Genomic DNA, 20498 nt, shown 5'->3' with positions numbered 1-20498 from the left:
TCCACAGGTTCTTATGGGATACATTATGCCAATTTAGAACCTTGTTAGGATTCAGCTGAAGTTTTGTATAAGGATAAATTTTCACCCTTGCAAGAGTTGATTTCACCATGGATAATTATCACATAATTAAAGCCATTCAGTTTTCTAAAGTTGCTAGTAGACCTAACTCATATAGTCAAGCTGTGCTCTTCAGTTTTTTTTTTTTTTTTTTTTTTCCCCTCTTGTTCCCTGCAGATCCTTCATAGGAGAGCCACATAAATGGCCGACGGAAATGTCAGTGTAGTAACTGAATTTATCCTCCTGGGTCTGACTGAGAATCCTGCACTCAATATTGTTCTCTTTGTGCTGTTTCTCTTGATCTATGTCATTACCGTGGTGGGAAATGTTTGGATTATCATGGTGATTGTGTCCAGTGATCAGCTTCGTTCTCCCCAATATGTGTTTCTGAGCCACTTGGCTTTCTTGGATTTTTGCTATTCCTCAGTCTTCATTCCTAAAATGTTGCTGAACTACCTTGCAGGACAGAGAGTCATCTCCTATCACGGTTGTCTCCTTCAGTATTCCTTCGTCAGCCTGTTCCTGACTACGGAGTGCTTCCTTCTGGCTGCCATGGCATATGATCGATACCTTGCCATTTGCTACCCCCTGCATTACAAAGGTCTCATGACCCCCACATTCTGCACCTGCCTAGTGACTACTTCTTACCTGATGGGTTGTGCCAACTCACTCACCCACCTGAGTGGCTTGCTCAGGCTGTCTTTTTGTGGGCCCAATGTTATTGACCATTATTTCTGTGATATTCCTTTGCTTTTTCGACTTTCCTGTTCTGACAGCCACCACAGTGAGCTTTTATTCCTTATCCTCTCTGGAGCAACCTCTGTGTCGACCTTTTTGTTGGTAGCTAGTTCCTACCTGGGAATTCTTATCATGGTCCTGAAAATGAACTCTTCCAGGGGTAGGTACAAAGCCTTATGTACCTGTGCCTCCCACCTGACCGTGGTAACTCTCTTCTATGGAACAGTGATGTCTACCTACCTGGGAACCAGCGCTCGCTACCAGCAGGACAGAGAGAAAATTCTGTCTGTGTTTTATACTCTTTTGCTGCCAATACTAAATTTTGTAATATATAGCATAAGAAACAGAGAAGCCAAAGAAGCCATGAAAAGAATAATTAAGAGAAAAATATTGTCCCATTGAATACCAGATTTTAAGAAGGTTTTAAGAATGTTTATTGATCCTTCAGACAGTGAAAACAATACCTACAACTTGTGGTGTGCAAGGAAAGTAATCTGAAGCAGTTTATGTGCAAAGATGCATTAATTATTGTTTTCAGGAACATGCATGCACACATTCACCTGCACCCATGTGAACACACATACACATGTTTACATGAAAATATTTTCCTTTAATCTCTTGGTTCATCATTGAAAGGCCTGTGACGTAAACTGGCAAAAGACAGATTAGCAGAAGTGAAATTAATATGCAACTGGATCAATAGAGACAGAGGTTTATATACTCAATAGGGAAAAGGAAGACAGGAGAAAAAAAGTTTCATGGGAAGAATGGGCTTCAATGGAACAAATTGGAGACAAAGAAGTTTGTTATCGTGTTCCTTTTCTTTTATGCAAGTGCAAGTGGGCTTCTCTGTCTTGTTCCTGGCAGAAAAAAAAAACAAAAACAAAAAAAAAACAGATGCTCATCCCCAAGGGGATTCATGGCAGTTTTTCTATCCTCTCCTTCCTGCAGTGAAGCAGCCTTGGAGAGAACTAATTCAGTCCCATTCCCGGTAATTTCTATATTTAGTCACATAAAGAAACCTTAAAAGTCTTCTTTGTGTATATGTTGAATCTCATGTCTTCAAATATAAATAAAATTTTTGTTCTAATAATCTAACTTTCTATGTAACACATTAAGATCACTTTCTATGGATTAAATATTGAGGAACCCACCAGGGAGACAACAGCACAAACACACACACACACACACACACACACCTCTAGAGGAGAATTGGTCATGGAGTGGAAGTTGAACCTTTCCCTTTACATTTAGAATCCTCTATGGCTGAACCATTTCATAAATGAGGACACTAAGAATTCAGGGACTTGAAAACTTACCAGAGAGAGGACAACATCAAATATGTGAACTGGAATTCAAATGCACAGTACCTGCACACTTCTATGCAGATCTCCTCCCCATTTTACAACAACAAGTACAATATTATGCATGTATTATGCATGCTGTCTTTTACCTGAATCTCTTGAAAACTGAACTATTTGATTTAAAATTTTTCATAGGTACAGAAATGGCTCTTTTTTATGGCCAGTCAATGTCAGCCAATTACACAGACATAACAACATAATAACACAAAGGTATTTTATTATATTAGAGTAGATTAGAATTCATGAAAAATTGGACTTCAGGAAACTTCCATGAAATAGTCAATACATTTGAAAGTGACAATAGTTTTATTTTTTAACAAAATAGTGCTTATAACGCCATGTTGCATATGTTCTTGTATTATTTCAAATGTCGATTATGTTCTGGTCATTTCAGCATTTTAACCCAATCCAGAGTCATCATTATGCCCAGAATTGAAATGAGAGTAAACAGATTTTGTTAACTGCCACTTTTGCAATATATAGTAAATAAGGTTTGGAGTTTGTGAAAAGAATGTTTATATCTTATGATACTAAAGTGGTTTTAAATAATAATTAATAATAAAATATATGTTAGTTAAAATCTAACCTTATTCCTAGTGCTTGACATTTAAATTAATGGAAAAGTAATGAAACATTAAGTGAAAACTTTTTTTTCATTATTCTGTTTAGCCCACAGTTTCTTCCAGAATAATTTGTCAAATATATTGATTACATATACCTGTAATAGCACATTATGTGCCAAAATATAAGTAATTGCTGTTATCATTATAACCAAGCTTTCAAATACAAAATCAGTTTGCCTGAAAGGAGAGTCCTTACAAAATGACAGGCAGCTTTCTGAATGACATTCCATAATCACCCACTAAAACTTAAATCTGCGTTGCATATGCTCACGCACTCATTTCTTGGTGTTAGAAATTTGAATTTTTACATCAGACTAGGTAATTCATGGCATAATTAAGTGGTTACAGTAGCTTCTGTTTTGACTGTAGCTTCACTTGCTGTGGTTTCAATATGCTGTCTGTAAGGAAAAGACTGGATATGGTTAAGATATTTTAAAAGAAAGAGCTCTAGCACATTTATCTCTTTGTACACAGGAGTTCCACGTCAGTGGATTCAACCATCCACAGGTTGAAAATATTCAGGAAAAGATAAATAAAGAAGATTGATGTGGTAATAAAAAATAAATATAAAATGCAATATAACAAATAGCTGTATACTATTTACATTTTATTAGGCATTAAAAATAATTAAAAGTAATATTACAAGCAACGATTTAAAGTATGTGGGAATTTAAACATAGGTTATATGCAAATATTACACCATTTTATGTAAGTGACTTAGGTATTCATGGATGTAGGTATTGGCAGTTGATCTTGAAACCAAACCACTATGCCAAGGGAAGACTCTGTTGGATAGAATATGTAGGGGTGTGTGTATATATGTATTTGTATTAGTCCTATTTACTTATTAGACATTCTGAATTCCAGTTTACCTTTCTTTTATGGTAAGTACTGTGAAACATTAATTTGTTGCTTAAGCTAACCAAGGTAGCTAAGAATATCTGAGTACAGATACAATCATATGTTTATTTGGCATCTGAACATTATACATCTACCCCCCACATGAGCTCCCTTTCTCAAAGTTCTTCAGGCCTTTCCAACTCAGTATTCTGAAACTAATGCCCCCTTTTCTATTAGTTTTACAGTATATTTTCTGGATAAAGTGTTTCCATATGCTCAGTCAACAAACACAAGCCGGATACCCAGAAGATCCGCCTCAATTCATTTCTTTTCCTTTCTCCCCATATTGATTGGGTAATAGCTGATAAATAGTGTTTGTTAAATGCCCTTCTAAATAGCTTCCTTTAGTAATCATCATCACTCCTGTCTCAATTCAGGTCCTGGTATTCTCTAGGAATAGCCTTCTAAGTCCTTCCCTTGAGCCTGCCCCTTCCCTTTAAGTATCCCCAGTTCTACCTCAGAGCAAAGTTTTTACCTGTCATACTTTCCTTAATGCCACACATTGTCTCTCCTGTTAATAAAAATCCCTTTGATTATGTGCACTTGCCTTTAGATTTCACATCCACTCCTACTGCCTTCCTGTTTCAGAATAAAAGCTCGATCTGTAGTAAACAAGTTGCTGTTGTCTGTTTACCATGGTGTCAGTTGTTCCTTCCTTGCCCGAGCATACATACATCATTCTGTTTAAAAACTTTTCCCTCCAATGTAATGATCCTTATCCCAAATACAGAGCAAGAGTGCCCAACTCTCGAAATGATTTTCTTCGTAATGTTCTTGAGAAAAATGGGATTCCTTCCTCCATTTTTTTTTTTTTTTTTTAATCATTGCCCCTTCCGCCCTAAAAGAAGCAGGTTGTGAAATTTTGTTTTCACCTCTAACTCCTTTTCTGAATTGTTTATTCCTGGTTTCTTTATAGGAGGCAAGGACTTCTTCCTATTCTTCTCCATTGTTCTGGTATTAGTAGGAAGGTGACTATCACACAGTAGGGGCTCCATACTCACTGGTTGAATACCTTTGTGAGTTTGTGAGTTAAACGTCTCACAGAATGGCTTTATCAGCTACCATGTACTAGCATATTTGCTGTTGAAGAGTAAATGAGCTGGGATTGCTGGTGCACACCTGTAATTTCAGGTACTCAGGAAACGGAGGCAGGAGGATCACAAGTTCGAGGTTAGCCTTGGCAATTTAGTGAGATTCTAGCTCAGGATCAAATAGAAAGGACTGGGGAGGTAGCTCAGTATTAGAATGCTCTGGATTCAATTCCTAGTGTGTATATATATATATAAACTGAATCAATAACAACTGAAAACACAGGAGTTTTTATATTATCAATAAAATTTAGCCACTTTTTGGAGTAAGGCCTTCAATATATTTAGGTATGGGTATAATATATAAAGATTAAGGAACTCTTTCTTATTGATAATTATGAAATAAATATCAAATAACATAATAATTGACTTCTCATACGCTACTAAAATTGGAACTTGATAACATGTAAATGGTCAAGTAGTTAAGGTTATGAAGAAATTAAGAGTCAAAAAGCAATATTTATAAAAATGAGAAATTGCTTGGCTACTTCACATTAATTCCTAATAATATATGGTGAAAAGCCATCATTTTGGTCCCAGAACACTACCTCATTACTTGTAGTTTTTTTGGAGGGGTGGTGTGAGTACTGGGTATTGAACCTAGGGGTGCTTTACCACTGGGCTACATCCCCAGCACTTTTTATTTTATTTTATTTTATTTTATTTTATTTTTAAGACAGGTTCTCACTAGATTGCCCAGTCTGACCTTGAACTCACAATCCTCTTGCCTCAGCCTCTGCAATGGCTGGGACTACAGGTGTGCGTCACCATGACTGGATACTTGGGACTATTTATCTAAAGAAAACAAATCAGTGTTTGTTTTCTTCTTTAACCCTGAGAACTAACCTTGATGTTAAGCATGTCCTACCTGCATTCCTTGGACCCCATAGGGGACAAGACTTGCCTTTCGAAGTGGTCCACCACAGTCTAAACCTTTTAGGTGCTTTCATAACATGATGAGAGACATCCTCCAGATCATCCCTCCCTTATTTCCTTGACAGTTTCTACGGTAGTGTATCTGTGCTACTCATTGACTCGTTTTTCTCAGGATGTCCTTCTGTAATACATGTCGTACTGTAACTAACTAGTATGTGCAGCATATTTTGAGATCCTCAAACCTAAAGGATCACTTCAGTTCCTGTGGGACACCTGCATTGAGTCGGGAGAGTGTGGGGTGGTCGTTCACCTGCATCTTGGGACACATAAAGGTTGGTCCCTCTTTTTAATCTTCGTTTTGGTAAAATTCACACTCAGTAAATTATCCTCTCCTTTTATGGCTTTTGTACATGCTTTTATACATTCTGTTAAATTGTGACTTTGCCTATTAATTCTCTACCTGTGGCAAAACTACTGATCCCAATGATTCTACTCTCTTAGGTATCTAAGCCTAACCATCAGTCTGTGGTTAATGAAAGTTCTCCAGATCAAAAATTTTCAAATTATCTTTTATATTTTCTTTCAATTTACTATTTTCTAACCTTTATGCTTACTTCCTGTGTATTTATCTTTTGGGAAGTGTGGTAAGGCAAGAAGCATTGTGATTGTACATTTGAAATTTTTTTAAATGTTTTAATTTCTGCCACCTTTGATTCAATTTCACCGAATTTTTATTTTTGTGTGTTTTAATTTGATCTTCTTTTTATTATACCAGAGTATTTACATGTCTCACAATCATTGCTCATCTTTGAGGTGGCTCCCTGAAAAGCATTCTTTGGCTCTGTCGTCCACTCTTTGTACAGGTGGCGCCCCACATTCACTCTAAAAGGTGTTCAAACCCATTGCATTATACCTTGTCTCTTTTTTCATATTCTCGTCTCTCCATGCGTTTATCTGCCTGATATTATGTCTCTCCATTTCTCTCCTAAATTGTAATATTATTAGATTGTTGTAAGTACCGATACCGAACAACAAATCCTATCATTATGGACAACTCTAATGTACTGATAAAAAATGCGAAAAAAGAACAAAAATAAAAACTAAAATAAACTTAAAAAATAGTGGACCCTCAAATGTAATTGTGATTATAAATATGTAAAGGATTATGTAAATCATCTCACTATTCTAAAATTCAATTTGCTTATATGTAAAATGACAAATTATACTGTCAATTCCAAGTGGGCTGTTATGAGGAGCGTCTGGAAAATAGATAAAAAAGGAGAAAATCTCTCATGTCTTCCTGGTCTATCAATGTTAAACTAATTTATTATAGCCCTAGCAGTGCAGGTTAGTATGAGTGTGCAGGGGTCCACATGCTAGTGTTTATTGTATGTGTGTTCTTTTAAAGCAAACTATAGAGCAACTCTCTCACTTCATGAAGTTACATGACTTATGAGATTTTACAGTTTTACCTTTTTCATCTCTACATCTGTGCCATTGCTTGTATTCGTCATATTACTTTTGACTATTAATCCTTTGAGAAACTCAAAATTGATATTTTAGTCACTGCAAACAAAGTAGTTTATAATATGAACAGAAAAAAATGTCAATGCATTTGAACGATTGCAAATTGATCTACTAGATATTGCAAGAAACATTGTGATTGTGCATTACTGTAGCTCAACATTAACAGCTTTTTTCAGTATAAAGTGACTGACATTGCCAACATAAGCAAACTAGGAAACTTATGCCAGTTTTTTATAAATTTTTTAAGTTTATGTTATAAATTTTTAACCAAAGCCTAAAGAAAAGAATTCTAGTTATTGCATAAATGTGTGCATTAATGTGTTCTTTCAGAGTCCTTTCCATTTTATTATTTAACAAATGATCATATTGTTTCTGAACTAGGAGGTAATTGGAGCACCTTTCCATTGGAGCATCTCCTGTGGGAATATTTCCTCAACAGTTAAGTAAGAGGATATATATTTTCTAAATGAATCATATTCATAAAGTGATTAAAACTGTATATGCTGTTCCTCAGGTAAGAGAAATTTTCAGAACACTATCAGAATATTTTAGGAAAACTAAAAATGAAGATTGAATATATTCTTTTGTTATAATTCTTCATACATTAAATATGTAGTATAAAATGTGTGTGTGTGTGTGTGTGTGTGTGTGTGTGTGTATTGCTGAGGATCAAACCCGAGGCCTCTGGTATGCTAAGCAACTACTCTATCATTAAGCTAGATCTCTAGGCCCAAAGTCCTTTAACTCTTCCTATTACATAGGTGAACAAAGTATATTCATCAGAATCTAATTTATACAAAGATCCACTGAATAATTCAAAATGAGTATGTCAGGGAAAACAACAGAAAAAATAGAATATGCCGAATTTATGTTTGTATAGATAAATTTAAAATGTTTCAAATAGACTTCATGCTTTCAATTCAACATGGAAGAAAATGACCCAGTTTAAACTATGAACAAGCAGTAATTAATCAATAAAAAGCAAAAGTGCATTTGCTTTATACACATATTTGGAGTATCTATTTTGTTTTACTGAGAAAAACAATAATTCTGTTAATTTTGTTTTGCTATTTATATAATCCAGAAGCCACTCAGAACTACTAGTGACTTCCAATACTTCTTTCATTGAATCTTTTTAAAAATCCAAATATATCAAGGAGCAAGTCTTGCTTTATTTCAGTGGGGATGGAGGGGATGGTGATATCACTCGCAGAAGGGAGCTGAAGTCTAAGAGGCGGCAATGTAAGACTCTCAAAAGGGCAGGCACCATGAGTGAGACATTGCATTGGCCCCTGCCTCTGGGATTTAGCTTTAAGAGTCACCTTAAAAGTAAAATAATTGCTCACAAAAGTTCATTGATGTACTAAGTCTTTCAAAAATGACTGTTTTCTCTTCCTTGGCAAAGTTAAAATATCAACAACAAACCTAAGATATTTGGAGTTTTTGCCATGTATTCAAATTGTACTTCTAGATATGGATTTATATTAATTTTAAAAGTTGACCATATTTTATTAAATTCTTCAGAAAAAGTCATAATCAAATATGGAATCCAGTATTTATTGGATTAAATCCGGATAGAATAATGTTTGAGTGTGTATGAAACAACAAATAAACCTATAGTTAAAGAATGAAATATCAAACTCAGGGTTCTGATAACATACATATTTTCAATGATTTAGTTATAATCCTAATTTAGTGACCCAATATTTGTTAATTAGAACAAAATGTCTGATAATAAAATGTTCTACTATGTAGTCGTCTTAAATGTATAACCAAAACTGGCACACTAAAAACTTTGCTTTCTGTCATTTTCCTTTTTTTTTGGTGCGTTGAATCAGTCTACCTGGCTGTGTATCATTACTCTGCTTGTTCAATCAAGTATATTGATATTTTAAAAGAGGAAAAAAATCACTGGGGAGAAATCCTATCACATACGGTTTTTAACCATGACATCGAGCAATGAACATTTATTTTCATATTCCAAATCCTGTGTTACTTACCATGACCTCAGTACATTATCTAACTGATAGCAGGAATTATATGAGGCTTGACCTTTCTCTTGTGAATCCTAATCACATTTAAAAATGGGCACATTTCATACTATTGAACAAAGTTGTATTTAATTTTTTTTTTTCCTGTACCTCACTTGCATGTACTTTCTTTGGTCAAGCAGTCAAAACTCTAAGAGAAGGGGAGTCATCTGATCACTACACAAATACAAACACAATGACTGTATGCAGAAAATGACAATAGAGACGACAAATTTCCATCACCCTCATTAAACTAGGAATGTATTATACTTAAATGATACATTATAGCATACAAATTAACTTCATATTATTCCAACCTCTCTATTCTTATTCCCTCTACAGTATTTATAAGCAATCACTAAGAACCACTGTGTAAGTTTTTCCAATTTTTTTATAAAATGAATTTTGTCATGCTATTAAATACATAAATTATATATCAATATATACACATACACACACACATATATAAACACATGTTAATTGAGTTATACAGACTTAATATTTACACAGTTGATTTATGATATTCATATTAGATTTTAATTGGCTTTTTTAATTGGCTTGTTTTTGATTAGCAAAAGAAAACTTACCAACAAAATGAACCATATTTTTTTGGAAATTCTAAATTTATTAATGTGATACAGTACCATCATTTTCTGTAAATTTCTCTTTATTCAAAAGTTTGCCTTTGATTTTTTTTTCCTGGTTAATCCATTTGAGTATATGTTGTTCCCTAATATTGTAGAAATATTTATTTATTAGACACTTAATTTTTTTTCTCTAAATGACTGTAACTGTAACACTCCTACCAGGAGCATAAGAATGTTTTATTTACTTCATTGCTTAATCATCATTTGGTAAAGACTTAAATTTTTGTTATTTTTCAAGTGTTGTGCACAGTTTTATAAAATTTTACATTTTCATTTTTCGGACCATTGTTAAATACATATATGTTGTTCATAGAGGTATCTTTTATTGTGTCTGTATGTATATTTGTGTCCATTTTTTATGGAATTTCACTACATCATTAAAAGCACAAGTTTACCTATTTTCTCCAGTCTGTGACTTATTCTTTTACTCTATTTGTGGGATCTTATCATGCAGACCTTTAAGGTTATAAATCCGCAGACTAATCAATCTTTGTGAGTTTGACTTGTGTTTGAGGATCTCTTAGATGATGAGTGATAAACTCATTTTTCACTTGTAAAGTGTGGGTATGCACTATGAAAAACATCAATGACCTTGGCAGCTTTGACATTTGAGGGACCCTCAGGAGGAGAAAGTTCTCCAGATGTGAGAAAGAAAACACTGGGATATTGTTTGAAGACTCATGAAAAGAGAGACTTTCTAAGTGTGCTGCTGAAACGTGAGCATTACATTTACACATCTCCTTTAGGAAAGCACCCTGTGAATATACTGTATGTTCCAAAGTTATTGTGCTACTGGAAATGTAGTATAACGTCCTGCCTTGGGAAAGAGAATGATTTTCCACAAAGTCATAATTAAAAATCATAAAAAAGAATGAAGAAGACCGGAAAGGACAAAGGGAGTGGCTGAGGGAAGGGGTAGAGAGGAAGGCATCCATCTTACTCAAGAGCGTTTTTTCACTTCTTTGCCTTTATTGTTTCTAACAATTCTTTGAAAAAATATTATCCTAATATTGACAATTCTTCATAATCCTGGCAACCAATCCCAGAAGATTGTTGAAATGTTGCTTCCTCTCATTCTGTCATTCTAGTCCATCACTAATCTAATCTATTACTATTTTTAATCCAAATATCTCTTTCTCTTACTGATAGAATTGACACCAATCTATTGAAACTGGAACTTGACTTATATTCATGACTCTAAGTAGCTAATAGATTATCATTTGCAGCAGATCATGTGCACTCAAGACTGACTCAAATTTCCTATTGTTTGGGGTACATAAAAATTAACAAATAAATACAATGAATCAGTGCAAAACTATAATAAAATTGATCCTGAAAGTAGTGCAGTCTTATGGTCTAATAGAAACTGAATTTACATATAGATAACTCTTTGACACATTGTTTAACAATAAGACTAATGAAGACAGATTTATTCTAATTCTTCTTTTATTTAAACATTTGCTCTTAGTTTTAAGTTTTATATTTTGCTATACAAATTATTTGTTAACTTAAATTCAAATATTATTTTTGTTATTTGTGAAATATTTTAATTGAGTCTTAGTGAATAGTTACATTGCTACTATTTCATGGAATGAATCTACAAGCAATACCTAAAAATATAAAAGTTTTAAAAAATGGATGGAATTAGAGAATATCATGCTAAGTGAAATAAGCCAGTCCCAAAATACCAAAGGCCGAACAAATGTTTTCCCTAAGTGGATGATGATATAAAATGGGGATGGGGAGATAGGGGGTGAGAGAAGATGGAGGAAATTAATTATATAGAGGGAAATGAAAGCAGGGAGTGGGTATGAAAAATGGTGGAATGAGACAAACATCATTACCCTATATACATGTATGATTGCACGAATGGTATGAATCTACATTGTGTACAACCATAGAAATGAAAAGATGTACCCCATTTGTGTACAATGAATCAAAATGCAAAATGTGGACTGAAAAAATAAAAAAAAAAAAAATAAAAAAAAAACTCAAAAAAAATAAGAGGCCAATAATGTCAGATGCTGTGGAGTGGTCATCAATGAGAATGGAATAAGAGCAAGAGAATTTGTCTGCCTTAATTTTAAATAACACTAGAATTTGAAGTTACATGTATTACTTTTATAATCATAAATAAATTAGCTATTTCCATTTGGAAAAAAATCATGTTTCATATTTTTTCAGAATGATTCTACTGATTTTCACCTGAGTTTTGAAGGAGTGCAAAAATAGAGCATGTAAGTAATTTGGATTTCCAAAAGAAATGAAATAACCAACAATTTTGCTAAAATAAGACATTTCAATACCAAGTGTTTAATAAATTTGAATAAAATGTGTGCTTTCATAAAATTTTCATGATCTCTCCTCCTCCTGAAATATTAATTCTACCAAGAATCATCACAAAGAGGCCTAGTGGAGGGATAGTTGTTTGTTTATAAAATTAGCTCCTAAAATATTAGAACACAGGAGGTTGCTACTCCATAAGATCAACATAAATCAGCATTTTATATGTAGATACTTACTTTAAATAAAATTTTATTAATGCCTTTTTGTTATTTATTCTCTGTTATAGAATTTATAATGCTTTAATTCTGAAAGAGCATAGATTATAGCAAATCATTTTACACAGGTACTGAAAGGTCTAGAATTCTGACCTCTTTTTTTCCTATGATGTGAACACTGACCTACCATCTTGTCATTTTCTCCTGAACTTCTGCTCACCCATTATATACTGACAAGAAAATGATATAACAATGTAGTGTATTTTCCCTTGATATATAATGTTGTTCATTATTTTCATAGCAGCATGAATGACGATCTGAATATCTTCAAGCTTGTGCTATGAGATTTCAGCATGAATAACGTCACTGAAGTTACCGTGTTTGTACTCAAGGGCTTCACAGACTGCAAAGAACTGCAGATGGTTCTCTTCTTCTTGTTTCTACCAGTTTACCTTTTCACTCTCATAGGTAATTTAGGATTGATTATATTGGTCTCTGGGGATTCCAGGCTCTGCAACCCAATGTACTATTTTCTGAGTGCTTTATTGTTTTTGGATGCCTGCTTTTCTACTGTTATTACTCCAAAAATGTTAATAGATTTTCTTTCAAAAACAAAAGTCATTTCATTCCTTGGATGTGCAGCACAAATGTTTCTTGCTGTTACTTTTGGAACCACAGAGTGCTTTCTCTTGGCAGCCATGGCTTATGATCGCTATGTGGCCATCTACAACCCACTTCTCTATTCAGTGAGCATGTCACCCAGGGTCTATGTGCCACTCATCATCGCTCCCTACATTGGAGGAATGTTACATGCTAGTATTCACACAGTGGCACTTTTAGCTTGTCCTTCTGTGGGTCCAATGAAATTAGACATATATTCTGTGATATTCCTCCTCTACTGGCCATTTTTTGTTCTGACACTCACATAAACAAGCTTCTGCTCTTCCTCTTTGTGAGCTCCATTGAGATAGACACCATTCTGATTGTCCTGATCTCCTATGGCTTCATCCTGTTGGCCATTCTGAAGATGCATTCTGCTGAAGGGAGGAGGAAAGTGTTCTCTATCTGTGGCTCCCACCTGACTGGAGTGTCCATTTACCATGGGACCATCCTCTTCATGTATATGAGACCAAGTTCCAGCTATGCTTTGGAGCATGACATGATTGTGTCGATATTTTACACCATTGTGATTCCCATGCTGAATCCTATCATCTACAGCTTGAGAAACAAAGATGTTAAGGAAGCAATTAATAGAATGTTTGGGAAAAGTTAGTGTATGGATAAACTGGATTTTTCAAATAAAAGTTTGAAGTGACAAAAATGAAGAATAAATTACAAGATGCCCTTATTGCCTGTTCTGAGAAACAAAGGTAGTATTTTATTTTAGTGCTGTTTTTCTTTTGTTTTTTTCTTTTGAACATTCTGAAATAAAGATAATAGTCACTCTGGAATCTACGCAGATTTTACGCATGTAAGAAAGTATTGTCTATTTGTTTCTTTTTAAGTTCACACACACACATACCCGTGTACACATATACGTACATGTAAGTTGATAGTTATTGTTTCCTATGGCCACCTTCACAGAACATCCTAGGCCAGGTTGCTTCAACAAGAAGTTCATTTGAATTCGGTTCCATAGGCTACATGTCTAACACCAGTGTGTTGGCAGGTTGATACAGTCTGAGGACTCCTCCATGATTTATAGATACCCATCTTTCCCCATTTTTTCTTATGATCTTTCCTCTGTATATACATCTGTGTCTTAATCTCCACTTTTTTGTAAGGACGTTGGACAAATTGAATTAAGGCCCACACAGGAGTCCTCTTAAAACCATACAGGGTTATCCTTCACCTCCATAGAACTCAAATTGTATGGGTTGTCATCATTGCAATTATATATAACTTTATATATTATATCTGAATACTTTATCAAATATGCATTCAATTAGAGAACTACAGATCACAAAGACCATGTAATCCTACCCACCTGTCTATTCAATGGTATCTGACACCTGTTCAGAGTATTGTACTCCAGGTTCATGTCTATGCAGCAAGCTAATTGCAGTCTGTGGTTCAGACACTACAGATAACCTGCTCAGATTCCTGGGTGTCCTCATGGAACTGATTTGTGAGAATGCATTTCTTCCTTTCACTGCTATGGTCAAAGCATGGGTACAAATGCCATTTCTTAAATTCTCACAGAAGACAGTTGATGTTAGCATTTATCAGGGTTATACTTAAACTCAAGAATAATGAAAGGGAAGTATCATTCAGAGAGAAAGGTACAGTTGATTGGAAATTTGGTTCTTATAGAACTGAGCCTCCATTCACCATTATGATTTTCAGCAGATCAGAGCCTACTCTGCCTTTTTCCTTGCTATTGAACTAGGGTCCATTTGTCCCTACTACTCAGTGATGTTCTCATGAATGCTACCATTCCCCATTGCCCAGGCCCAAAAACAAAAGGACAGGAAAAGGTCTGTATTGTGCTTACATTTAGCAGATCTCATTTTCATTGCACTGACGCATCTCCTCTAAAAGTAATTTAAGGGGCTGTGTCCTTTCTCCCTGCTCCATTCTTCTCTTCCTCACGTTCAGTTTCCTATCTTCCTTCATATACATTCTTACGTTCATTATTATTATTACTTCTATATGATCATAATGCACTAACTAAGACAATAGCAATGTTGGGAGATCAGTAGGGTAGAGCACGCGGATCAAGAGGAGGAAGGAGGGGGAAGGGAAAGTACCAGGGAATGAGATTGAGTAAATTATGTTAATGCATGAATATGGTATAATGAATCCTATTATTATGCATAATTATGATGCATCAATAAAAAAGAGAGCTAAGTCTTTTTCTCAATCATTGCCAACATGTTTTAATTTCAACAGTACATTGTGGTCAGATTACAGCATGCAATTAAATTCCATGTCCATAAATTGGGACTAAGTTTAAACAACACCTCAAAAATACGAATACCTAACATCTCTTAGCACAAAATATTATAACTTTTTTGTCTTTGTCTCTCCTGTTTGGAAGAGTTTTCTCTATTGTTCACTTAGTTACACCCCTAGGTTTTCCTTATTAATTAAGGTCTCATTGAAAACATTACAATCATTGAAATTTACTTCCATTGTATTCTTTCATCTTCCTTTTTCTTAAATGTGTTTTTTGCTGTCTTCACTATTTTATATAACATCTATTTAGATAAATATTTCTTCCACTGACTATTTTACAAAGCCTAAGCCAATGATACATAATCTTGCTCAATAAATACATCTTAATAAGTGAATACTTTAGTTAGGAAACTATCAAATACAGTTTATTTCAATTAGAAAAAATAAATAATTTAATTTAAATATTAATTATTTACAGATTTCCTTGTTACTCTTTTCTCTTTTAGTTTTTCTTCTTTCTTGTTAGTCAAATTTTGCCATTCTTTCCTAGATTTCTGAAATGTGTGTGTGTGTGTATGCATATATAATGAATGATGTGTTTTGGCATTCCACATATTTTAATAAGTCTTATTCTAAATATTAATATTTTTATTTCTTTCTTATTTCTTTTCGCTTCAGAATGGTTATGCAGTTTATTCTTAAGTGCCTAATGGGGATGATTCCAGAAGTTCTGTTTTTTATTTATTTAATTTTTTTAGTTGTAGATGGACACAATACCTTTATTTTATTTATTTAGTCTTTTAATGTGGTGTAGGGTATCAAACCCAGGGCCTCACACATGCTAGGCAAGTGCTCTTCCACTGAGCCACAACTCCAGCCCAAGAGGTTCTGTTTTTAATTTTATTTTCTTTTGTTTTTTCTAAACAGAATTCAGTTCATATTATTTTCTATATTGGATCTCCTTTGCAGCTAATGTATGACAATTTTCCATGATTATTTCATGGAATCAGAAGATAGTCCTCTCTTATTTGGTGCTTGATATAAATGTATCTACAAATAACTTTTTACTGTGTAGATTGTTGTCTATGTCTTCAATATGTTGTCAACTGAAAATTTTCTTCGAGATGTATTAGGTTTTCCCAAGGTTCACGTCCTCTCATGTATTTCTTCTTCTAAGTCATCCATGTGAATTAAATTTAATTATCACAAAGTCCTCTTTTTTGTTTAGTTTGATTCTCCTTCCTACATTCTGTATCTGATATTAAAATCACAATCAGTGCTTTCTGTTTGCAGATGGTGTCTAAAGTATATTTTTATCCAGTCTTCTGTTTAACTTCTCTATACACATTGTAGTATTTTTGACCTTTAAGGAACAGCACTAAGAAGAGTGGAGTAGCATCCCTCCCATTGGAAGCATCAATTTTAACTACTGTCAATGCAGAAAAATTACCTTCAGAAGAGACAGGAAACCAAGCTGCAGATGGCAGCACCAGGGTGCTGCCCAGTAGTAACGAAAGATGCACTGCAGAGGAGAGGCTGGACAACTTTGCATTACCCACATTCCCAGCTCCCTCAGCCACTGGCAACACAGAAAGGTCTGTTAACTTTGGGCATTGGGATGTGAACACAGGTCCTCACCTGTTACACCAACACTGGTCCATCCCAGTAAAACTCAGCATTGAGCAGACCCACGGTCCTGTATTCCAGTACAAGACCACAGACTTAGACTCCAGAACTACCCTGGTGCCAGGTGGTCTGCCTAGTCCCCAACTTCAGGCTGATCTGGAGACCTAGATCTCCACTGTCATCAGCAGGCTGACTGCAGCAGCCATCACGTTCATTCAGCCCAGAGCAACCAGCAAGTTTCAGTGACACCTGGCTGCAGACATGCTGCATCACTCTACTCATTGAACATTTAGGAAGGAAAAGTTAAAAAAACAAGTAAAAAATACAAATACAAACACAGTATAGCAACTCTTAACATACCGTTTGCCTAGCATTAGGTATTACAAGTAATTATGAGTTATAATTTAAGCAATGATTTTAAGTGTATGAGAGGATACACATAAGTTATATGCAAATACTACACACTTTCCCTGAAGGACTTGAGCATCTGTAGAGTTTGGTATGGGAAGTGAGCCTAGTCTAAGACACCGAAGAAGGCCAAGGAGAACTGTATGAGAGAGAATGTACATATGTGCACTAGGCCTCATTACTGATTAAACATTCTGAATTTCAGCACAGGTCTTTTTTAATTTAATGCACTGTGAAAATGTAAGATAGAAAGAGCCCGCACCTGTGTAAATACAAATACGAGGCTCTTCCCAAACTGCCCCTCGTAAAAGCTGCAAAGAATTTTCGTCTCTTATATTATCTGTAAAGGCCATGTGGCTGACCCAAAAGCAAATTTAAAGATAATGATAACCCTCCTCTCGGAGGTCAGGAAGACCCAGAACTTAAAATAACATGCTTTGTATACAATTTTATATGTTAACCAATTAAAAATAACACTGTAAAACTGCTTGCCTTTCATTATAAAAACCCTGCTAAACAAGGGCTCGGGGCCTCTTAGCGTCACCCGTTACCGAGTGCGCGGAGGACCAAGCTCAAGCTTCCTAATAAATGACTCTTTGTTGCTTGCATTTATCGGGGTCTCTGGTGGTCTTTGTGGGGTCTCGAGCCACTGGGCACAACAAAACATTAATCTGTTACTGACTAATCAAGACAGCTAAGAATCTCTGAGACACATTCTATCTCTAACCCCAAAATGGTTTCATTTCTCATTGTCTTTCAAGTTTCTCAAACTCAATATTCTGAAACTGATGTCATTACTCTCCTTGAACTTATATTATTATAATTTTTTCTGGGTAAAACCTTTCCATATATTCAGTCAACACAAGCCAGATATCTGGAACATCAGCCTAGATTCATCTCACTTACCTTCTCCAGAGATTTATAGGGTTAGGATTTATCTCCCAGATGGCCTTCAGATGAGGTTCCTCTTTTCTAATAATCATCAGGCTATCTCTTTTTTTTTTTTTTCCTTTTTTGTTTTTGAAACAAAGCTTTCAATAATATTTAGAAACAGTCATATCAATATTCAATAATAAACATGTGGAAGTATTATTCATGCATGATAAAAGTAAATATCTAGTACAATAATCTTTGACTCATAAAGCTCTATTACATGTGAGACTTGATGCAATTGAGTTATGATAAAACAAATGGTCAGTGGTAATGCTCAAGAAAATAAACAATTGCCCAGCCAATCTAGCTTGCCTCAACCTAACAGGTAGTAGAAAGTCATAGTTTGTATCCTAGAATTGTATTTCTAGTTATTTATTTAAGAAAATAAATCATTTTTTATTTTGCATTTTCTAAAACATTTTAACAGAGTTATTCATATAATTACACAACAGTGGAGGAAACAATTCAACAAATGTCACTGTTTGAATATAATAGATTACTCTAAAGTCATGAATATTAAAGATACAAATCAGATATTAATTTAATACCTATTATGTTTTCAACATCATGCTGAGGTTTTGCATATACAATTCAATTTTACAAATACATGAGGCAGGTCCTGGTATATTATTGTAATTTGCAGCCAAGGACACTCAATCAGAGAAGTTCAGAAATCTTCATAAAGGTATTACTTGATATTCCTGGAAACAAATTCAGAATTATCCATAATTCTGTTTATCCCCAAGGATAAACTGTCCCATAATACCATAATCTTCATTTGAAAAATCATAATTATACAATCTTGGGAATTAAAAAATTAGAAGATAGCATGATATACTTTAAAAAGAAGATTATAAATATACATGGTGTGATAGTATAATGTTACCCAAAGTCTTTTTTCTAAATATTCTTGTTCACAAATGATAGCAAAGACCCATGGAGAAGTTCTTGATTCTTGAGCTGAGGTGAGTGAGGAAAATACAAGACACCAGAGAGCATCAAGTGGAAAAATAAAGTAATTTTTAAATGACAGAGACATGTCCAGAAAGCAAAGCACACAGGACACAATTTGATGGTGCTATTAACAAAGCTGGAATAATTTGAGAAAGAAAATAAATGATCATAGCATTAGATAATAACCCCAAATAAAATCATTAACAGTTTTCACATTGTTATAAACTAAAAACTGAATAAACAAGTATATAGGCAGGAAATATCAACCCTTCTTCACACGATTATTTCAATTAATGTGTGTTAACAGAATAAGGAAATAGGAACAATCTACTGAAATGCCATAAAAATTGCTACAGGTAACAGACATGAAAATGGAAAAAAAAAGTCATAGTGGCATATTTACAGAGTCTAAATTATCTCTCCCTGAATTTTTTTTTTCCATTACAAGGAAAGTAATCGTAACTTTACAAAGAAGTGTGGCAGTCAAGAAGAAGTGTGGTAGTCAAGTTTAATATCACCAATAAATATCACTTATCAACATCACATACCCTGTCATAAGATGAAAAATCCATCTGCATAATTTCTTACAAAGTTTAAATGACCTTGATTCAATTATTAGAAATTATCAGGCAAACATCAGTTGAGAAACATTCTGTAAAGCACTTGCCCAGTGCCCCTGAAATGTATCATAGTTGTAAATGTAAAGGGGGAAAAATATATCCCAACCACAGTGCAGGTGACTTAAGAGAGATAACCTTAATTGTAACACAGTACAAAGTGTTAGATACGGGGAGAGGAAAAAGAAGACTTTCATGGAAAAACTGGTGAAAATGAATGGTCTCTAATTATATAATTTTATAATGGTAAATTTCTTAAAACTAATTTTTTTACTGTTGTAATTTTGTTATTTAAGGTATTTACTTTAGTGTAGATGGTGAAGCATATGTACAAACTTTATGAGCCCAAGATATTTAAATAAAAATTTAGCAATACTTAAATTATGGCATTCAAGAGGGACCTATAGGTAGAGATAGATTCAATTGAGCCCAAGGTCATATTACATCCATTCATTCTGTAGTATGGACATTGGTATCCCTATAGCAGTTGCAGGTTGGTGACCACTTATTAGTTCACCAAAGGTCCTCTTAGTTAATAACTTAGACAAATTTTGAAAATTGAAAGAAGCAATTAAGTCTAAAGCGAAAACAGGTGCAGTCTCATTTTTCATCTTTGTAGGTCACATGAAGATAAGTGGTTGTCCTCGAACACTTCTTAAATCAATGTATATTGAATAGATACATAAGAGAATGGAATGAAATTTGAGATTT

The 20498-nt window shown here is 34.3% G+C and overlaps 1 protein-coding gene across 1 annotated transcript; it reads left to right on the top strand.

Annotated features, from left to right (window-relative positions):
* Positions 1–258: 258 nt before the first annotated feature.
* Positions 259–13661, top strand: LOC306638454 (olfactory receptor 5T3-like; the record flags this gene model as incomplete). The annotated part of the gene is given in 4 exon segments (XM_079101722.1): positions 259–1187; positions 12704–13179; positions 13182–13609; positions 13611–13661. Coding segments are annotated over 4 exon segments (1884 nt in total).
* Between the last annotated feature and the right edge of the window lie 6837 nt (positions 13662–20498).

The sequence above is a fragment of the Sciurus vulgaris genome (assembly GCF_902686455.1).
Source record: "Sciurus vulgaris genome assembly, chromosome: 11".
Lineage (NCBI taxonomy): Eukaryota > Metazoa > Chordata > Mammalia > Rodentia > Sciuridae > Sciurus > Sciurus vulgaris.
This window is presented reverse-complemented; position numbering and strand designations above follow the sequence as displayed.